Here is a 23,549-nt window from a genome sequence, read left to right on the forward strand (position 1 = left end):
GTCTTTTAACAATTTTCTAAAATCAAGATAGGAAGAGACCTCTAACATAATTTTTCCAAGCCATACATTCAATTTAGCGGCTTGAAATGAGAAGGTTCTCTCAAGGAACTTCTTATAACGACAGGATTTTATGGAGGGATATGAAAACAAGTGCACTCTACGTGTGGCCTTTTTGGCGTGACTCAAAGAAAAATGAGACACAAGATAATCTGGTAACAAACCCGAAACTGATTTATAACAAATACAGGAAAATCTGAACAGAATTCTCGACTCTTATCGGCAACCAATGGAGTTTCAAATAAAAAGGAGTGATAAGGCTCCCATTTTTTTAAACCAAAAATGAGGCGAACGGCAGTATTCTGAATCACTCTCAAGTTTTTGAAAATTTTCTTGTAAGCACCTAGATATATAATATTACAATAATCGAGAATACTTAAGATAGAAGACTGTATAAACCGCTTTGGGTGAATTACTTCATGAAAAAGCAGTTAATAAATCCCAACAAATATACAGTGCAGAAAGTATAACATCCATACCAAATAATACAAGATAAACAATGATCCAATGGCACAGAAACACATCCAGAGGATACAAAAATTGGACATGTTAAGAGAAATATTACGACTGGCAGGAGAAAGTGTGAGTTCTTAAAAACCTGATTGCCTCTGTACAAGGCATACAACCCTAGTTATTTAAAAGTAATTTTGAAACCTGTTCTGCTAAAGAACTCCAATGACTCATCCAAGTAAGGTAATGCTGGCAACATTAAGTGTGTCCTTAGACTACAACAGAGAAAACAGAAGAACGAAATCTCTCCGTAAATAAGACACCAGCAACAGAATAGACAGCAAACCAATGGAAACAATCACCTGTCTGGCTTTATTGGTTTGCCGTCTACTCCGTCTCTTCTGCTGCTGGGGGGTCCTTAGTCTACAGTTCCATAATCCTTTGTAATCCTTCAATTTAGCTGTTTAGGAGTACTGAACACCATGCAACCTAATTCATGTTGGCGATAAGGCTACAGTCTGGGCCATGGTTAACTAGGCAGCTCAGGAAGGGATACTAGAGCACTCACTGCTTGGATCGATAAACGCGAGGGTGTTTAACAATTGCTGAATGTCATTACATTATTCCGTTTACAATGAATGGAGGGAGAAACCCAGAAATAGGGTACATGCCTAGTAGCGCTCGTTGGTTTCAACAAGATCTGCAGTACAAAATTAGATAAAAAAACAATCACTGACAGTACACTTTGGTACATGTCCGTGCCAGGCTCCATGGACGTCGCTCATATGTGAGAATATACTGCCCGCTTGTCCTCGGAGAAATTCTTTATTATGCCAGCAGAAGACCTGCCTTAAGTTCCATGAAAACTCAGCTTAAAGCAGGAAGGTATTCCACGTCAGTATGCCTGTGCCAGGAAGCCTAACTTAGAATAAGTGAGTTCCCTGAAGAATAACCCAGGTAGGAAAAAAAAAAAAAATGTTTTCGAGTGGGGGGAATCGCACCACCTCTGCTATAGCTACTGTTCTCATGGCTTGGGAAACAGCAGAACTAGGCTGATAGCAGAAGTTCTTTTCCCTGATATTAGGGTCCCTTTTAGTACACAACGTTATGCACCAACACTGCTTAATGTGGGAAGAAAAAATGAACAGTAGTTCACCTCTTAAGATGTGCTAACTGCACACTATTTTGGGGGGAGGGGCATGGAAGCATTATTCAGCCAGCATGCTATGACTGTTAAACTGGATAATGTGGTCTTAACATAAGAGAACTTGGTGCACTATAAATTTTTTTTTTTTTTTTTACAAACAGGCCACAGCAATTCTGGGTTTAGTAATTAATAGAAGATACAGTGGCATAATGAGGAGCGGTGGCGTCCAGGCTAGTGTCAACCCCAACCCCCCCCCCCCCCACCTCTTCAAATGTTCTTCAGAAAGTGCAGCATCTTCCACCTCCTGCTCACGCCGGCCTCAGTTCCCTTCCGACATTACATCCTGATTCTGTGACCAGGAAGTGATGTCAGATGGAAGCCGAGGTGGAAGACGATGCTCGTGCTGGGCAGGGTGAAGAGGAGAGATGTCGATGCTCCCCACCAGAACGGCTGCCAGGGTGGTCCACATCCCCCGCCTCCCCTTACTATGCCACTGAGAAGATGCATGATGAAGAACAAGGTGTCAAAAGTTTGGCCATTGACCTGTAGAGCTCCACAGGGCTCAGCATCTCCAGTTCTGTTCAACTTTTTTATGACTTGTCCACAAACTCTTGTTCTTGAAAAGGACAAGCTTTGCCTCTCCTATGCCGATATATTTATTTTGGTTCTAGTTACAGAAGATCTAAATGCAACTCAATCCAAATTATTTCTAGGTACTGAAAAAGTATAACAATGGGCCATTTTTTTTAAACTTAAGTTGAATGCCTGAAAAACAAAGGTGTTAAGGTTTTCTAATCAATTAGATCATCTTCCCAGTTCAATTCAAATGAACTCTGTAGAGCACCAGAAGATAGAAAATTCATTGGGAGTACTTTGGATAATTTTGGATTCTACACTCTCTTTTGAAATGGAGGTGGATAATTTATTTATGAAAATTCTTTTCAATCCAAAGCAATTAAGATCTATTAGGGGGGAACTTTTTTGGAACAACATTTTAGATTGCTAGTTCAAAGAATTTTGTCTCACTTGGACTATTGCAATGTTCTAAATCTGGATATTTCAATCACATTGAGGAATTGAGTACAGTTATTACTAGGGCTGAACAATGAATGCGTTACCATGATCACCATGTTGTTTAATGAATGTTAAAAATTTTAACACGTTAACTTGGTCTGATGCGGTCTGGCCTATCTTAGTCCCTAGAATTCTCCATGGACAGTTGTGGTCCCGTCTTCCTTCCTTATAATTTCCGGTGCACCTCCACTGGATATGTCGTCAGCACCATCAGAGGATCGTTTACGGAGCTTCAGCCATTTCTGCCACTGCCTCTCACCCCTCCACCCCCCCCCCCCCCCGTGAGAATTGTCACCGATACTGCTACCCCCCTCGAGAGCTGCCACCTAACATGGTCCACTATATCCCCTCTTTTCATAGCCTACCGGCAGTGCTAGCAATTAATGCAGAGCACCACTGGTCTCTTCAGTCTCTGCTACACCGGCACAGGAATTTACATCAGCTTTATTGCTAGCACTGCTGGCAGGCTATGAAAAGTCAGAAGAAAAAAAGATTAAAAGGGAAATGAAGGTGTCCATGAATGGCAGGGAAGAAATGGAATCTAGACAGATTTGAAAAGGAGGAAGAAAATGGAAGAAGAGATTGTGAAAGACTGATATAGGACAAAAAGTAAAGAGCAGAAAAAAAAGGGAATATACAAAGGGAAGCGGAGCCAGAGATGCAGAATGAGATGATTAGAAAGATAAAATCACCAGACAACAAAGGTAAGAAAAGATTTTTAGTTTAGTAAAGGGGGTAATGAGATTTGATATTCCACCTTTCTATGTGACAATTGAATTGAAATAAATCAGTTTTGAGAATTTACATCTGCTATATATATATATATTGCATTATAAAAGGAGGAAATGTGAAGGGATGCTTTATGCAATTAATTGTGTAATAAAATATTTTAATCTATGTACAGCCCTAGTTATTACAGAATACAGCGGAGGATGGTTTTTTAGACAAGAGCAAATTTTGTCATGCTTCACTGCTTTTTTAAAAAGCTTCATTGGTAGCTATTTCAGGCTTGGATAAATTTTCAAGTCTTGCTATCTATCAGGATCCTTCATGATATAGTCCCTGCCCAAACAGTTAATTTAATCTCACTTTCCCAAAGAGCAGGGGTGTCAAACTCAGGCCCGTGGGCCAAATCTGGCCTGCAGTGTAATTATATTTGGCCCACAGGAAAATACCTTGGGCCTCTTCTATCAAACTGCACCAGCGGTTTGTAGCGCAGTGAGCTGTGCTGAATGGCTCGCGCTGATCCCGACGCTCATAGGAACACAGAGTTGGGAGCAGCGCAGCTCCCTGCGCTAAAAACTGCTTGTGAAGTTTGATAGAAGAGGCACCAAGGCCCTGATTCTGCTGGCTATCTTCGGGGGGGGGGGGTCGTTGGGGGCCATGTCTAAACAAACCCGATTCTGTCACTGGCATCTGCAACATGGACGTTGGTTACAGAATCGGGTTTAAGTCCAATTCTGTATAGGACGCCCGGGACAGGCGTCCTATACATAATCCGGGCCCAAATGTCTACTAGAGCTGGCCTGCCAGTAGACAGTTTTTTGGCCCAATCAGCTCACATCCCCATTAGGCATGTCATCACATTTGACGTTTTTACAAGTTCCCGTGGCGTTCGCAGGCTCTCTTCACAGTCTCGCACTGCGTCACAGTAGCATTGGACTCTTCTGCAATTGCTTTTTTGGGTAAGTATTGATTTTTTTCATCATTTTTTCTTCTTTTCAATCCCTTGTTTTAAATAGTCTTTTGATCATGTTCTAATTTTAGCGTTTTGTTTTCTGGTACTCATTCTTTTCCAGTGCTAGTGTTTTTTCCATATTCCTATTCGTTTTCTCTGCTTCACGTAATGGTTTTTATTATGATTATATTTTTACACTTTTTCAAACATATGTTGCTAATTCACATGGTATTTTATTTTGTCCGTTTTGGTTTTAATCCCTTTGTAATTTTTCCCTTTTAAGTTTGGCTCATCTATTTTTTTTATCAATCATGGGCTAGTTATACCTTACGTCATTTGTTGGGTTTTTTTTAACATATCATTTTTTAAAATAGATTATCTACAGTTTCCTTTTGGAGTTGTACAATTACTTGGTTTATCTTATTATTTAGTTTTCTTTTATTATCTTTCAAGATTTGTTGCACATTCTTAATGCCCAGGTTCTCAACATGTGTTGTGTTTCCCACACACACTTTGTATGTACAATTTCTTTTTTTTTTGTCCCCTACTTCTTTTTCCCTCTCACCATATTGAGCGTGGCCTACACTCATCACATGTGCCTATTCATCGTTATATCTGATGAAAAGGAAAAACTTCCTCAATTGTAGACATTTTTTCAATAGATATCAAGGTTGGCCCGCGACTTTGTCCAAGTTTTTAATTTTGGCCCAGTGTATTTGAGCTTGACACCCCTGCCACAGAGCAAGTACTAGCCACACATTACACTGACTTGACCTGGTAGGTCCATCTTTCAGAGGAATTAAACACGAAAGATATTTATCTAATTCTTTTTCTTAACAATTAATTCTAAATCAGAACAGATTGATAATCTACCTTGAAAAATGTCTTCATTTATTTAAAAGTATTTATAACCCGTACCCATCCACAGATCTAGGCGAGGAACAATGGCAGCATACATAATAGCAACAAATGTTTTGCAAAGGATTAAAATCTTTCTTATTTGAACCATTATACAACTAAAATAATATTAGGATTAAGTACTGTTATTTCTAACAATCAAATTATATTTTGCTATAAGCTGCTTTAGGCCTGCAAAGGGATTGAGCGGGTTAGAAACATCAACTTATTAGACTAGAAAAGTCCCATGTTTGCACATGCCAAGACCAGATTTGCTGTGGCCTAGTAAAAGTTGGATACTTAAACATATGTACATCAAGCCTGTGTGATGGCCCGACAGCATTATGCATAAGTTTTGATTTTTGGATCTCACTACGTTCATTATCTCCATACAAGGACGCTTTCTGGCTTGGCTCAAAGTGCTCACATATACTTAACTTAACTTTATTCTTCTATACCGCCACAATCAGACGATTTCTAGGCGGTTTACACTGAAGAGAGCTGGACAATCAGTGAAATACAAAATACAAGCAGCAAAAGAACAACATATTTTTTTTAAGAATAGCCAGAGTAAAATTATTGTAATTAATATAACTTTTATTTAGGAAATGAATCTATCAAGCAATACAATCTTAATTTCTTTCCGAAATGCGCCATAGGTCAACCTGACTCCATTGATGTAATTACCTAACCGTTTACTCAGATCTATTGATCAACATTTATTAGTCATTCCTTCACTCAAAATTATTAATACACAGCGGCATTTTATTTTCTCTGTTATGGCTCCGCAAACATGGAACTCCCTCCCCATTTACTTAAGAGAAGAAAACAATCTAGATAAATTTAAGAGCAAATTAAAAAGCTTTCTTTTCAGGGACACCTTTGATACCTAAAACAGTCTAATTGGGAGTTCCATTCCATCTTTATAACCTCTTCAAGGTTCATTGTTTATTCCCTCCCTATTGTTTTTTTACCATAATTGTTCTCTTTTCTATCAGCAATATGTAGTTCTTACCCATCCTTTCCTTTCGTTTCAACATATTCGTACTGCTAGTCCTTATCATGTTATGCATATACAGTCTACTTAATCTGTCTGTGTTGATGCCTTTTTAATTGTATATATTTTTCTAGATATGTGCATCGCTTAGAAATTTGAGTAAGCGATTAATCAAATATATAATAAACTTGAAATTACTGCCCAACCCTTGTATTTAGTACTGTCCCATCTATGGCCTTACATCTCAAAGGGAGAGCGGCCGTTTTTATTTTCTGCCAGGACTGCCACGGTTTGGCAGTTTTAAGAATCAGTCTGCCTATACCTCCACAGGAGCACAAACAGAGGCACTTGTTTTTGGAACAAGGATTTCAGGAGTTCCACAGATTGCAGGAAAGACCCTCACAGACCATCCGGTGACCAGAGCATCCTCATCCACCACACCATGTAGGCCATGTTTAAATACTGCTTGTGACATCACCACCATGCCAACCACGATGGGGATGATATGTGGTGTACTGAAGACAGTATTCAACAGCCTGGTCCATCCTCAGATTTGTATTTTATTTTTTTTTGTACACACTGTTGATATATTGCAAAAGACATGTAAAGTCTGAATACAGGTGGGGGGGGAACAAGATAGACTTAACAGCTGTCTTGTTGCAGAAGTTTGGATGTCTCATGATCACTGCAATCTCATGTAAAAAGTCATTTGGGATACTGGATCATGAGAACTCCTCATGTAGACCTTCTAGCATACACGTCAAATGATGCTTTACAAATCCCTACCTGTGGTGTCATTCTCCCCGATTTCATGGTCGCCATTCTCAAGCACTGCTCGCTGACCACCTGCTGTACCTGTAACCACCACATGAAAAGTGTGAGAAGCGACTGCCAAAGGGTTCCAGAATGCAACATAGTCCAAAGGTGCGTCTGAACAGTTCATGCATTTGATGACTGCCTGGTCCAATTGTGAAGCATTTAAATAGATGGCATCTAATCTAGAGAATGACACGAGGATTCATTTTTCCCCGTCCCCGCGGAAACTCATTTTCCCATCCTGCCACCATGAGTTTTGTCACTGCCCCTGCCCCATTCCTGTAAACTCTGCCTTAACCACACAATCCTCAAACACTTATGATTTTAAAGTGTTTGAGGCTTGTGCAGATGAGGAGGAGCTCAGGCATTGGTGGAATGAGGCATTATGACATCACAATCTGAGCTCTAGAATGTTGCCACTTATGATTTTAAAGTGTTTGAGGCTTGTGCAGATGAGAACGGAGCTTAGGCATTGGTGGAATGAGGCATTATGACATCACAGTCTGAGCTCTAGAATATTGCTGCTTATGATTTTAAAGTGTTTGAGGCTTGCGCAGATGAGGACAGAGCTTAGGCATTGGTGGAATGAGGCATTATGACATCACAGTCTGAGCTCTAGAATGTTGCTGCTTATGATTTTAAAGTGTTTGAGGCTTGTGCAGATGAGGACGGAGCTTAGGCATTGGTGGAATGAGGCATTATGACATCACAGTCTGAGCTCTAGAATGTTGCTACTTATGATTTTAAAGTGTTTGAGGCTTGTGCAGATGAGGACAGAGCTTAGGCATTGGTGGAATGAGGCATTATGACATCACAGTCTGAGCTCTAGAATGTTGCTGCTTATGATTTTAAAGTGTTTGAGGCTTGTGCAGATGAGGACAGAGCTTAGGCATTGGTGGAATGAGGCATTATGACATCACAGTCTGAGCTCTAGAATGTTGCTGCTTATGATTTTAAAGTGTTTGAGGCTTGTGCAGATGAGGACGGAGCTTAGGCATTGGTGGAATGAGGCATTATGACATCACAGTCTGAGCTCTAGAATGTTGCTGCTTATGATTTTAAAGTGTTTGAGGCTTGCGCAGATGAGGACAGAGCTTGCAGGAATGGGACAGGAAAAGAACTCATGGGGACAGGACGGAAAAATGAATTCCCACAGTGATGGGGAAAAATTTGTCCCCGTGTCATTCTCTAATCTAATCTATTCAATCCATTCTTCAAATGCTGAAGTAAAGCTACAGCAGTACAAATGTAGCTCAATAAAACCAGACAAGTAAAATAAACTTGGTTAAGGTCAACTTTTAGCAGATCTAGGTTTCAATCTAAGCAGCTGACAACATGTCTGAGCCACAACGATCCTTACTGTAAGAGTGGTAGAACCACAGTACACTGTTATACCATCCAAATCTTTGGGGAAAAGACAAGAAAAGCAAGCTCATAAAGCCTCTGTTAAACTCCACCATTCCTGAAATAGGTTAAAGACTTTTAGCATCTGAGCACCACACACCCCCCCCCTACCCACCCATTCCTCGCATCTATCCTTATATTTTGCACAATATAGGGGAAAAGGCATCTCTAATTTCTGTGCTGTACTACATGAAAGGTCTGAATTTGGGGGGTTCCGATTACATCTCTATTTCTAGTTTGTGATCATTTATTCTGTATTTGGTATATGTGCTGCGTGTGGGAGGCCAAGGCCAGGTGTTCTCTTAACATCAAATTTCTACATAGCAATGTACAGGGGAAAAAAATTAGCTTGTTCAGTTTTCCCAATAGATGTGATGTATTGATGAAACAAAGGCCCTACCAAGAGTCAGTGCCCTAAATATATTAGGCCCTAGAACAAGCAAGGCAGAGTTGCTCTAGGTCCTAAGTGACTTTTTGGGAGATATTACTTCACAATATGCATTTATGTTGCTGTTCGCGAGATCAAATTACTATTATTAATTATAACACTACAATCAGAAATGTCTTTGTATTGTGACTACACTAGCACAACACCCTTGTTGGGATAGGGATAAGGGGTTCTTTGGATGCAGAATTTGGCCTTAATACCGTATGAGGGAATGTATGAGAGAGAGAGGTAATGTGGTAGAAATCTGGAAGGCTCTTCTGGAAGCTGTTACAGGGGAAAGCACCCTTCAGGGATTCAAGAAAAGGTCGGATAAGTTCCTGCTGGAACAGAACTTACACAAATAGGACTACACTTCCCCCTCCCCATTCGCGGTTTCTGCACACACGATTTCACATAATCGCGATTTTTTTCTGGGGAGGGGGAAAATTTAAAAAACTATATTTTTTTACCTCCCTGCCACCTTCCCAGCCTTACCTGGTGGTCTAGCGGGCTTTCAGGGCAGGAGCGATCTTCCTACGCTCCTGCCCCGTGCAGATCGCCATGAGGAAATGGCTGCTGTGAGCTCACGTAGTCTCTCGAGCCATTTCGGCTGTAGGGAGTTCCCGTCGTAGTCTCGAGAGACTACGCGAGCTCACAGCAGCCATTTCCTCATGGCGATCTGCACGGGGCAGGAGCGTAGGAAGATCACTCCTGCCCCAAAAGCCCGCTAGACCACCAGGGAAGGCCGGGAAGGCGGCAGGGAGGTGGGGGTGGGTCAGAGCCGGATAATCGCGGTTTTTCGCCATTCGTGGTCCGGCTCTGCCCGTATCCCCCGCGAATAACAAGGGAGAAGTGTAGACTCAAATTGGGCGCTGGTCTTTGACCTAGGGGGCCGCCACGTGAGCGGACTGCTGGGCACGATGGACTATTGGTCTGACCCAGCAGCGGCAAATCTTATGTTCTTATGGAGTTGGAGAATTCAACCTTATACTCCCCCTTCCCTCAAAACACCTCCTTTAATTTTTTTTTTTTTTAAATCCTTTCAAGTTCACAACTATACTCAACTCCTTATGTAAAATGCCTGTCAATGTTGGAAAGTTGAATAACTCTAAATTGGTGCTCTGAACTAGGCAGGATACCGATTTTGGCTCTTCAGACAGGACACCATAGAAATAGCCCTCTCTAAAGCAGCTAATTGTTTTCTTGTACAGACATCTGCTGACCCCCCAAACACAGAAAATATTGAAATCTTTCCCCCAAAAAATACAAAGCTAAACAAAATCCCAGGAAAGTTACTTATTAAAGCTCAGAGCCCAGCAGTCTGCTATAAATGCAGCCAATGTCTAATGATTACCATCCCTTGCCCCTTCCCACAATGCACAGCAAACTTACATTCCACCAGGGAACCATCAGCATGGTATTTGCTCTTTGGCTCCTGGCTTCCAGCCTTGGCTTCATCATCATCCAGTAAGGGAATATAGTCCGTTTTACCACAGGATTCACCAACAACATCGTCATAAGGCTCTGCCTCCAACGAGCTGATGAAATCCCGTTTTATCTCTGGCTCCATATCCGGCGGCTGGTCAGTCAGTGCATCCTCCAGATCAAAATTGGGCTGAAGATCTGCCATTCTCTACCACCAGAACCTAGGGAGATAAAGGTACGTCTCATATGCTGTAGATTATAGCAGATTAATAATTATGTGCCATTAAAGACTATAAAGAAAAATGGGGAGACCCAATAATCCACCAATAAAAAAAAAGACCCCAAAAACTGTGGATACAGATGTTCTGGAGATAATTTATTATACACTGACATATAAAAACATGAAAATTCAATTTAAAAAGTAAAATGATAAAAAAATACAGTGATAAAAATCCAACCGGACCCTACACGGTCCATGTTTCGGCGAACACGCCTTCCTCAGGGGTCCAATGGTTTGCAAACTCACATATAAAGAATTGGACTGAAAACAGCTTAGCATATTTTTGCTACTTCAGCTTGTCTACGGTGTTCTTTGCTCGCATGTTAAAAGACAATAGACTGTTTTCAGTCCAATTCTTTATATGTGAGTTTGCAAACCATTGGACCCCTGAGGAAGACGTGTTCGCCGAAACACGGACTGTGTAGGGTCTGGTTGGACTGTGTAGGGTCACTGTATTTTTTATCATTGTACTTTTTTAATTGAATTTTCATGGTTTTATATATCAGTGTTCAATAAATTATCTCCAGAACATCTGTATCCACAGTTTTTGTTTTTGTTTCCATTAAAGACTATATCAGTCGCTTTAGTACCCATTAACACTGTGGACACTTGTATAGATAGAGCCTATGCAGTACTAGGCAGAATCTTCCCCATCTGCCCCAGCAATGGCAGCCTCTCAGCTGCCAACTAAGTTCTACCTTGCCTCTGGGCAAGTAGCCTACTCAGTCTGCAAGGCAAAGGGGTCACAGATCCAAAAAATTTACCTATAGTCCATTCACACTGGAATGACTGGCTGATCACAAGAACATAAGTAGCTTAAAACCAAATACTGTATGTAAAAGCAGATTGTCATACTATCAACACTTCATTGTACTTAAATCAGTCCCTGAGGAGGTTCAGGACAGGTTGTCCTCACTACCCTGTTTCCCTGAAAATAAGACATAGCATGATTTTTAAAGATGCTTCAAATATAAGTCCTACCCAAATATAAGCCCTAGTTAAGATCAATCCCCCGAAGAACCAAATCTTTTCCAGAGAAGACAAAATAGTAAAACTTGAGGGCATAATTTGAGATTATGGGAAGGAAGACTTAGGAGCAATATTAGGAAATTCTTCTTCATGGAGAGGGTAGTAGATGCCTGGAATGCCCTCCCGAGGGAAGTGGTGGAGAGGAAAACGATGATGGAATTCAAAAAAGTGTGGGGTAAAAATAGAGGATCTCTAATTAGAAAATGAAGGATGTAAATTAAAGAACTAAGGCCAATATTGGACAGACCTTCATGGTCTGTATTCCATATATGGTGTTTCGGTATAAGATGGGCTGGGATGGGCATCAATGGGAATTCCACTAATATGGAACATAAGGATGTTATTGGCCAGACTTTAAGGTAGATATCCTACAAACAACAGGATGGTTGGATAGGCTGGAGTGAGCTTGGACAGCAACTTCAGCATTTGGAACCTAGGACAATACCAGACTTTATAGTCTACGGCCCAGAAATATCAAAGAAGAGACAAGTTAATCTAATCATCTAATCATGTATTTTTAATCGATGTAACTTATTGGCAGACTGGATGGACCGTTCAGGTCTTTATCTGCCGTCATGTACTATGTTTCTATGTAATATCAAAAGCTGCCATAACTTTTGCTTCATCGACCACAGCAAAGCTTTCAACTGTTTGGATCACGATAAACTATGGAGAAATCTAGAATAAATGGGAATACCCGAACACCATAACTCAGCTAATAAAGAGCCTCTATGAAAATCAAAAATCTGCAGTGAGAACAGAATATGGCAACACTGATTGGTTTCCAATAAAAAGTGGCATCAGGCAAGGATGCATCTCCCTAAAATTGAAAGGGGATAGATTCTGTACGAACATAAGGAAGTTCTTCTTCACCCAGAGAGTGGTGGAAAACTGGAACACTCTCCCGGAGTCTGTCATAAGGGAAAACACCCTCCAGGGATTCAAGACAACGTTAGATAAGTTCCTGCTGAACCGGAACGTACACAGGTAAGGCTAGTCTGAGTTAGTGTGATGGTCTTTGACCAGAGGGCCGCCGCGTGAGATGGTGCAGGAGAGATGTATGTCAGATGCCACATTCATGCTTGGGGGGGAAGAGGAGTGTCTGAATTTAAAGAGGAATAAAAAAATTCATTACAAATTAATAGAATTCTACTTTATGCTATTGCTGTCTGGGTGAAAAGATCCAACTATAGCTCATTTTTTGAATAATTAATGTTTGTGAAATTATTTGCTGAGGCAGGAGTTTTTGGGGGTTTTTTTTGTTGTTGGGTGGTTTGTTTGGTTTTGTGTTTTTTTTTTGTTGGGGGGAGAATTTGACTATGATCCATAGATACTTCCTGCCTTACATAATCAGCAGGTTTGATCCAAACAGATCGGCGGTGGGGGGGGGGGGGGGGGGGAGTCTTTTGTGGTTTGTTACACAATCAGCATTTATTACCCTGCACATTAGGCTTAACTCATTTCTCTACTAAAAAGCTTTTAAGAAAAGGCTAAAAATGGAGCTGGCTACCCATAAATGTCATTGTTGGATTTTGAGATATCTAAGGAATACACACAGTCTACGATTTTTAGAAACACTTCAGTTACTAAACAGAAAGCACTATAGTAGTCTCAGAACTGCTAGGAGATAAAGGCTTATTAAATAATAATTATATATAATGTACATCCTTTTAGTTTATTGAAACAAAGCCATTTAGTGTGATCAAAAACCGGGAAGCTGAACTGTACTTAGTGGAAAAGGGGGAACAGATTTGATATGCAATACTCCCTTTCTGTGATTATACGCAAAGTGATTTACATATTATATACCGGTTCTTTTGTGCCTGGAGCAATGGAGGGGTTAAGTGACTTGTCCAGAGTCGCAAGGAGCTACAGTGAAAATTTAACCCCGTTCCCCTAGTTTTTAGGCTGCTGCACTAACCATTAAGCTATTCTTCCAATCCATAACTTAAGGGGGCTGGAGTACCATACGTGATGGGGAAAGATTTCTGCACACATAGAAGTGAACACCTGCATCAGTAGATAGAGCGCACTGGATGCACCAGAATACAGGTCTGGGCTAGTCTCAGCTGTTTGCACTACACTAGGCTATGCACAAAAGAAGTGTGCATTTGCACACTATCTGATCACTGTATCGGGGAATTAAATTTTCACTTTAGCTGACATTAGCACACAACATAAGTTTACTGCAGGGGTGTCAAAGTCCTTCCTCGAGGGCCGCAATCCAGTCGGGTTTTCATGATTTCCTCAATGAATATGCATGAGATCTATTTACATGCACTGCTTTCAATGCATATTCATTGGGGAAATCCTGAAAACCCGACTGGATTGCGGCCCCCAAGGAGGGACTTTGAGATCCCTGAATACAGCAAAGAAACAAAAAAAGGCAAGTGAGATGTCTGAAACAACCAATGGGGGAGTTTATTAAGTTGAAAAGTTTAAAATCTACAGCCAACAATGATCCAAGTTTCGGCACTCAAAGTGCCTTCCTCAGGGGACGAACAAGTAGCTAGAATCTCTTAGATCAGGGTGTCAAAGTCCCTCCTCGAGGGCCGCAATCCAGTCTGGTTTTCAGGATTTCTTCAATGAATATGCATGAGATCCATTTGCATGCACTACTTTCATTGTATGCTAATAGATCTCATGCATATTCATTGGGGAAATCCTGAAAACCTAATTGGATTGCGGCCCTCAAGGAGGGACTTTGACACCCCTGGTTTACTGCATCAGCTCCTCAAGGCAGTAGCCATACCTTACCACCCAAAAGGTGGACATACAAAGGCTGGATACTAGTGTTACCCTCAAAAAGGAAAAGCTAATAAGGTCTGTATACTAGGTCGAGGTCATTTCCCTTTTGGGTTTCTATATTATAGGACTTTGTTTTTTTTAATTAAATCTGCAAATTTGTACTCAACAGAAATGTGCACTGCACATATGTGCTTCAACTAGAATTTCAGCCTGTCTGTCCATCATTGCTGTCTTTATGTCTCACCATCATTTAAAACGAAACATGGCCAATGTTTTTAGGCTGCCACGGCTGACATCATGATTGTTGCTATTGCCCGGGTCTTGCCTGGGCAGGTAAAACTGATGTTTTAGCCATCATGTTGTGGCTTCCGTCGGGGTATGCTGCGAGGGCTGCAGCTTGTCTTTATATATAGTGGATCCACGGACCTGATTGGAGAACAGGGAGGACCACTGGTCATAAATTTGACATTTGGCGAGAAAGTTCATTGGTCACAAATTTGAAATGTGGCAGGAAAGTTTGTTGGTCTCGGATTTGAATTCTGGCAGAAAAGTTCATTAGTAACACAAATTTGGTGGGAATGTCCGTTGGACACAATTCTAAAATTCTGGTGGGGTAGTCTGTGGTCACTTAAATTCTGTCAGAAAGAGAGGGAGGGTAGAAACTTAGATGGAGGGAGAAGGTGTTAATCCTCAGCCCCAGTCCTTTTTGCGCTGAATTTCTTTTGGATGAGTAGCTGCCATGCTGGGTTTATGGAGAGCCCTTTAACTCCACTGACGTTATTAGGTTGTCTTTCTATCCCTATTGCCTCCAAGTCTTCTTGGCCACTAGCGGTTTTCTTTCTCCAGGGCTTTTGTGTTCTCAAATCTAATATGACCAGTTTTGATATTTTTCTTTAGTAGTTTCCCTATGCGATCTATTACTCCTTGGACATAGGAAAGCACTAACATTTTTCATTCTGTTGCAGCACTGTCCTCCGAAAGTTGTTCGTTGCTGATTTTCTGGGTTGGGCTGTCCATAGGTTTTAGAGCTAGAGAGGCTAGCAAGAAGTGTGTCCTAGAGCAGTGTTCTTCAACCACCGGTCCATGGACCGGTGCTGGTCCACAGAAATTTCCTACCGGTCCACAGGGCCAGCATGTGCATCAGGCCCAAAACTGTGTTCTTCAACTGCCGGTCTGCGGTGCGATCGATGAGTTGTTAATAAGATTATATTGTGTGTATATATGAAAAATGAATGGAAAAAATAGTGTTACAATTAGGACTATGGGGGCAGGGTCTGGGGTGGAGACTGGGTAGAGATGGGGCTGGGTCTGGCCCACGACTTAGCCCAGTGTTCTTCAACCGCCGTTTGCGGACCGATGCCGGTCCACAAAATAATTATTTTATTTCTGCCGGTCCTTAGGTGTAAGAAGGTTGAAGAACACAGTCCTAGAGGGTGTTCTTTTCTTTCTGAAGGTCGCCTGGGTCGCACACTCCTACTGCTCTGTTCACTAGTAATGTAATGTAATGTAATGTAATTTATTTCTTATATACCGCTACATCCGTTAGGTTCTAAGCGGTTTACAGAAAATATACATTAAGATTAGAAATAAGAAAGGTACTTGAAAAATTCCCTTACTGTCCCGAAGGCTCACAATCTAACTAAAGTACCTGGAGGGTAATAGAGAAGTGAAAAGTAGAGTTAGAGGAAAAATAAAATAAACATTTTAACAAGACAGCATTGATCTAAATACTTTGGAAGGTAGAAGAGAGGAGAGAAAGGAATAGAAGCAGAAGGGGGAGCTGTTAAACAGTAGAATTCTGGAGAAATTTAAATGATAGAAATAGAACAAAACAAAGACAAAAGGCAAAACAATAGATAAGATTAAAGATAAATCATAAGCTGGAAAGAAAAATAAAATAAAACTTTGTCTTCAATCCACGGTTTCAGCGTCAGTGATGAAGTGGAGCAAGTAAGTTTAGGAGGAGCGATTGACGTTTCCAGAAAGGGCTTCTTCAGGGAAGAGACTTGGCAGACAGTCCCAGGATGCCTATGTCTCCTCCCCTGCGATGTTCTCCCATCCATGCATTCCCTCCCAGACACACTGCCCGTGCCCCTAGTGTGCACAAGAACTCCCTCTTTCTGTGGATGGATAGTGATGGGACTCTCCAAGTAGATAACAGTTGGTATGGGTGGGTTTCCTATATACCGTGTATCTCATGCTTCCATCTGACCACTTTCTGATCATTACATCCAGAAAAGAAATGCATCAATTAGTCTCTGTGACCAATGAACTTTCCCACCAAAATATGAATTCATGACCAATGGTCCTCCCTGTTCTCTATCATGTCAGTCTTTTCAAAACCCGGCACTTTGTCTGGGTTTTGAAAAGCTTCTAGCAATGAGCTTCTAGCTGACATCGGAGGGAAGCCTTCCATGTTCGCCGGGAATCCCAGTTACCTCACTCAACAATCCTCCTCCTTCCTGCTTTCAGCCATATTTGTTTGCAGGGATGTACCACGAGCAGCGGCTCTTGCACATCAGCTCTGACATCGGAGGGAAGTGCACCAGGTCAGATTTGGCAAAGGGGGCATGCAGCTGGAGGGCAGGAAGGAGGCCTGTTTATAAATGAGATCCCCGGCAGTGAATGCACTAGGTGTGAGGGTGGGGGACTGTTTGACCCGCAATAGGGAAGGGAAGGTGGCTGCTGGATTTGCAGGAGGCAGGACTGCTGACCCAGAGGGGTGGAAAGAAGACACCTCGCAGCAGATCCTTTACTGCGGAGATAAAGCCATTCACTGCTCCATGGGGCAGTGAATGGTCTTGTCCCTGTACCCGCAGCGAGCAGCTGATTTTTTCCCCGTTCCAGCCGGCTGCCCGCAGTTAGCTGTGGGTAACAGTCACCATGTCATTCTCTAGTTTGGCATAGCCTTGAAATTGCACAGTCTATGCCCAACACTGCCTTGTAGAACAAGGGAGGAGGTGAAGAGTCATGCTGCTCCAGGGCAACACCCTAGGGCTAGATGCACTAAACGCTCCAATTGAATACCGATGGTCACTAAACCAAGTTTTCACTGCTTTAGCAACCGACAATTTGTCAACCCATTTCTCAAAACGGCTCACCACTTGGTTTTCTGTACAGTAGTACATTCTCCAATTCTGAATTGCAAACAACCTCATTACTATTAAAATGAGGTCAATAATATTAAAACCAGTTATTCGATCGATGCCCCCCCTCCCCGAGTGGTGGTAGGCAGGGGAGAAGGTAACTAAAAAAGGCCAACTATTAGAGAGGTGGTTTATTTTCAGCTCATGACATTAATTCGTTTCTAAGCCTGTGAAGACAGTTGCATGCCTTCCATAGATCTTCATACCACTGTACTTCCTTCCAGCCAGCCCAGCAGAGAGCCAGGATATCAGGTAACATTTGAAGCTAGCTGAACTCGCTGAGTTTCCAGAACAAATCTTAAAAGAGAATGACACGGCACTTCCCATATTCGTGTGAGATATTAAACTAAATTTCTTACCCGATTATAAAGTGTTATGTACTATACAATACTTCTTTAAGTCTTCCACTGGACTAGACAAAACATCAAAGAAAGCAGTGTAGGGTTACCATATTTGTGAAGCAAAAATATTTTTAAAAGGAGGGCCCCGCCCCTTGCCTAGGCGGTTGCCTGCTGTGCACAGTCAGGGTCGTAGCAAGCTATAATTACATTCCATGCGACTTACCCCCATCCTTTCTTAAGGCACTGGTCTTTGACCTAAGAGCCGCCGTGGACCACTGGTCTGACCCAGCAGCGGCAATTCTTATGTTCTTATATTTCTTGTGCTATGCCCATGATACATCAGACTTTCACTTGTGAGTCTATAAAATACTGAGTGGAGTAGACCAACCCTTGAGTTGATAGCCATGTGGAAACAACATTAAATCCATAGCTTTTTCTTTTTCTCTTTCCCAGGGAACAGGAAATTGGGAGGAACTTCCTGAACTCATGGCAGCCAATCAGCTAGTGGCTCTGCATGGATAGGAGCGAAGGAAAGTTGCTCCTACTGCAGTTCACTGCTAGACCACCAGGGATACTAAAGGATTCACTAGAGGTAGGTCTTGTTAGACAAATCTGATCGGTTTCTTTGGGTGACCAGAGAATTGGATAGAGGATGTGCGCTAGATGTGGCGTATTTAGATTTTAGCAAAGCCTTTGACAGTGTTCTACACAGATGTCTAATAAATAAACTGAGTGCCCTCGGCATGGGTCCCAAAGTGACAGGCTGGGTAAAGAACTGGTTGAGTGAAAGGCGACAAGAGGGTAGTGATCAATGGAGATCGCTCTGAAGAAAGGGATGTTACCAGTGGTGTGCCTCAAGGTTGTGTCCTTGGGCCTGTTCTTTTTAACATTTTTATATACAATATTGCTGAAGGGTTGTCAGGTAAGGTTTGCCTTTTTGCAGACGATACGAAAATCTGCAATAGAGTAGACACACCAGGTGGTGTGAATAACATGAAGAAAGACCTGGCGAAGCTTGAAGAATGGTCTGAAATTTGGCAGCTAAAATTTAATGCTAAGAAATGCAAGATCATGCATTTGGGCTGTAAAAACCAGAGTGAATGGGACAGTTTAGGGAGTGAATAACTTATGTGCACGACAGAAGAGCAGGACCTAAGTGTAATTGTATGTGATGATCTTAAGGTGGCCAAACATGTTGAAAAGGTGATGGCAAAAGCTAGAAGGATGCTAGGTTATATAGGGAGAGGTATGGCTAGTAGGTAAAAGGAGATATTGATGCCTCTGTATAAGACTCTGGCGAGACCTCATTTAGAATATTGTAAACAATTCTGGAGGCTGCACCTTCAAAAAAAGATATAAAAAGGATGGAGTCGGTCCAGAGGACAGCTACTAAAATGGTATGTGGTTTTCATCATAAGGGGACAGACTTAAAGATCTCAATCTGTATACTTTGGAGGAAAGCGGGAGAGGGGAGATATGATAGAGACGTTTAAATATCTACATAATATAAATGTATATGAGTTGAGTCTCTTTCATTTGAAAGGAAACTGCAACAAGAGGGCATAGGATGAAGTTAAAAAATGATAGGCTCAGGAGTAATCTAAGGAAATACTTTTTTTACAGAAAGGGTGGTAGATGCGTGGAACAGTCTCCTAGAAGAAGTGGTGGAGACAGAGACTGTGTCTTAATTCAAAAGGGCCTGGGATAGGCACGTGGGATCTCTCGGAGAGAGAGATAATGGTTACTGTGGATGGGCAGACTAGATGGGCCATTTGGCCTTTATCTGCCATCATGTTTCTATGTTTCTATGTAAAAGTATGTGGGGAAGGCAGTAGGGAGGTAGAATTGGCTGGGACAGGAGGCGGGAGGGATTCCTCTTGTCCCATCCACTGCTGGACCACCAGGTCTCACGGCAAGGCTGGCAGAGGCTTGCAACAAGTTCGGGAGGGGATCGGATCAGCGCTGACCCAAATATAAACAGATCCCCATTTTTGGGCTTTTTTTGGCAAAAAAATCTCGGTTTATATTAGAGTATATACGGTAATCTATACTCCACAAGTCTGCAGTTAATGTATCATATTTAAAGAATTATTTGTTTTTCTCATTCTCCAGTTTAGGAACACCATGGTCTGCTTTCAGCAGCATTTTATTTAAGAGAAAAAAATATCCCACAAATCTTCAGCACGTCACTGCGCAAACATTTTACACTGTTCCCCCTCCACCACATTGCATGTGTTGATTAGGTACTTCCACAGGAGCTCAGGTGTGACAATTTTAGCAACAGAAGCCATTACAAGAATACCTCACCGATTTATATTTAAGACATGATCCAGTTTCCAAAAGAGAAAAACAAACAAACAATGACACCTATAACTGAAGCTAATTGCATGTAACAAAATACGTCAAGCATTCTAGTAAGTCAAATTAAACACAGAATATTCAAAGCCATAAATGGCATCCCGAATCCTACTTTACCCTTTATTTGTCCATCTGCGCCAGACCTTCCTGGCCAAATACAGTATATTGTCAACAGAAATGCCAGCTGTTTAATCTACCTCATACCAAGGAGATCTACAGTAGAACTTTAAATCTCTTTAAAGGGATGTTTCTATAATTTAAAAAAAAAAAAAAAGTCATCCCAGTCTGCCAACTTCAGGTTACAAAATCTAACATGCTTAATAGAAAAGAGGCAGCCAACAACAGCAGCTAATAGTACCCCCCCCCCCCCCCCACCAACACCAAGTGTCACTTCCTCAACCTTTAGTCTATGAACCTTTAGTCTGGTACAGGTACACTTCCCCCTCCGTATTTGCGAACTCGATTATTTGCGATTTTAAACCAAAAATTCTTTTTTCAGGCTATTTTAAGCCCTGTAAGCCCCCCCTTAAGCCTTACCTGGTGGTCTAGCGGGTTTTCGGGGCAGGAGCGATCTTTCCACGCTCCTGCCCCGTGCAGATCGCTCACAGGAAATGGCTCGAGAGACTACGGGCAGCCATTTCCACGGGGCAGGAGCGTGGGAAGATCGCTCCTGCCTGAAAACCCGCTAGACCACCAGGTAAGGCTTAAAGGGGGGGGGGGGGCTTTCATGGCTTAAAATAGCCAGGGGAAGCAAGGGTTAGGGGCAGAACCGTCCCAAATATTATTCACGTTTTTTTTATTAGCAGCGGGCTGGCTCTGCCCCTAACCCCCGCGAATACGGAGGGGGAAGTGTACACCTGTTACCACAAGAACAGGTATGCAACAGTTTCAAAATCTATGTGGAGCAGGAAACTGCTGGGAGCTGGCCTTTAACCTTGGGCCAGCCCTGCCTGACTGCCAGCTCTATCCCTAAAACTGCTACTATTTATTATTTCTATAGTACTATCAAACACACACAGCTAAGACCATTAAACACACAAGAGACGGTCCCTATTCGAAAGAGCTTACAACTGAATTCAAACTTGACAGGGGACCAGCCCTGGTAATATGAGGAAGTGACTAGATGAATCCTAGCACTCCTTAAGACATTTCCTCCCCAGAGTTCGGACAGGGAATCCCAGGCAGGAATGCGTGGTCCAGAACAGGAAGGATAAAAACTACAAGTGACATCTGAAGACACTTCCTGAAAGGTAGGACTAGCTCTGTGTTTGTATTGCACCCTTATCCCTAAAAAGCTTGTTTTTTCTTGAAACTACCCCTTGTTTTTAAACTTCTAATCAGCACAGGGCTCAAGCATTTGCAATAGTATCACAGGCAGGTAGGCATGGCCATGGTTCCCATTAGTGCAGCCCAATTTGAATTCATTCACAGAATCACTTCAGTGAATCAATATGAATAAATATATTGTCCCCCCCCCAAAAAAAAAAAAAAATTGGACTCACCGATTCAGCGACCAACACCCCCCACCCCGTGAGAACTGACATACCTCCGGGTCACCCAGAGCAGCGGTGGCCAATCAGCAGAGACAGAATTCTGAATGGGCTGCTCGCGGCCTGCCCCACTGGAGTCTTCCCTGTGCTACATCACTGATGACACAGCAGACAGAAGCCCTGGCGGGGCAGGCTGCAATCAGCCTCTTCACATAGCACTGCCTCCTCAATGCCAACCACTGCTGCTGCTTTGAGGGACCTGGAGGTATGTCAGATCTCACAGTGGGAGGATTGGTGGCGTGCTGCTGCACAGGGGGATGGGAGGGATGAATGGAAAACTTTTTTCCTATAATACAAAAACTCTTTGGATTAAGGATAGATATAGCCTTCAATGGAGACTATATTGGTTTAAAAAAAGGGCATATTAAAAGAAGCTTTTCAGACCACCCTCTTATAAATTCTTAAACAGAATAGTGCACAAGACTCCCCCGTTTGATCTCTTATCGATATGTAAAAATCTTTTGCTATTTTATTACTGAAAGATGCTCAAGTTGAACAAATCCAAAAGAAATATGGAAAATGGAAATTTGTTCAAAACAATAATAATAACAACATGCAGAGAACAAACTGGTGCAAAGCTCAAATCTGGTGTGCAGATTCAATACAGGGACTCCCTGCTGCGAGGCACCGAGGAACCAGTATGTAGACCAGATCTACAATCAAGAGAGGTTTGCTGTCTGCCAGGAGCCAGGATCCGTGATGTGACCACCGGCTTAGGAAGACTGATCAAGCCCCACGATCACTACCCGATGCTCCTCATCCACGTTGGGATGAACGACACCACCAAGAACACCCCGGAGAACATACCTGAAGACTTTATTATTTCTAAACAACCAATAAAAAATGGTACAAGAAATACATATATTTAGTCAATATAGACTAAAGAAAGAAAACTATACAAAGCAATATTCTAAGTGTATAGTCCTCAACTAAGGAGGTAGTCAAGACATAAAAGAAAACCCCCTGGGAGAAGGGATACAATTTCAATCAAACATAAAGAAAAGAGCAGTAACTAGATATTAACCTACTATTAACTAAATTCCGCACTAATCACTTGATTCATTCTGGCTGCACAGGAATCCCTTTACTCTCTAAGAAAAAACCTAATTGGGCAGGCTCAAAAAATATATATTTATTTCCTTGGTAGGTAATAAAACATTTACAAGGAAATCTTAACTGAAAAGTTGCCCCTATTGAAATCACTTTAGAACGAAATTGCAAAAATTCTTTCCTCCTGGATTGTGTCCATTTCGAGATGTCCGGAAATATATAGACTCTTTCACCTAAAAAGGTGACTTGTTTCAAATTAAAGTACAATTTCAACAGCATTTCTTTGTCCTGTAGAAATACAAGAGAGACTAATAATGTCGCCCGACCTACTATTTCAATTTCAGAAGATGCCTGAAGACTTTAGAGCCCTAGGTGAGAAGCTGAAGAAGATGGAGGCACAAGTGGTCTTCTACTCCATCCTTCCAGTAAGAGGCAAGGGGAGAGCTAGGGAAGAACGTATCCAGAGGACAAATGCGTGGTTACACGGATGGTGCAGAGAGATGAACTTTAGCTTCCTGGACCACGGAGAAGCACTTCAAGGTCTGCAGGGATCAGACGGGCTACACCCGACCAGAAGAGGGAAGAACGTCTTTGGACGACATCTGGCCCAACTGCTTCGGAGGGCTTTAAACTAGGTGAGCTGGGGGAGGGGACCCACTCATCCTGGTAGGGTAA

At 42.0% G+C, this 23,549-nt stretch overlaps 1 protein-coding gene across 12 annotated transcripts in view; it reads right to left on the reverse strand.

Moving 5' to 3' along the window:
* MAP4 (microtubule associated protein 4) overlaps positions 1–23,549 on the reverse strand; it is a 421,944-nt gene that overhangs the window by 308,427 nt on the left and 89,968 nt on the right. For all 12 annotated transcript variants that reach the window (XM_033931948.1, XM_033931947.1, XM_033931950.1 and 9 more), the window contains exons 3-4: positions 10,340–10,593; positions 7,087–7,155 (exon numbers count right to left, since the gene is read on the reverse strand). In XM_033931948.1, coding sequence (XP_033787839.1) covers positions 7,087–7,155; positions 10,340–10,577 — 307 coding nt within the window. In that variant the 5' untranslated portion in view covers positions 10,578–10,593. The remainder of the gene's footprint in view (positions 1–7,086; positions 7,156–10,339; positions 10,594–23,549) is intronic.

Source organism: Geotrypetes seraphini, chromosome 2, assembly GCF_902459505.1.
Source record: "Geotrypetes seraphini chromosome 2, aGeoSer1.1, whole genome shotgun sequence".
Taxonomy (NCBI): Eukaryota; Metazoa; Chordata; class Amphibia; order Gymnophiona; family Dermophiidae; genus Geotrypetes; species Geotrypetes seraphini.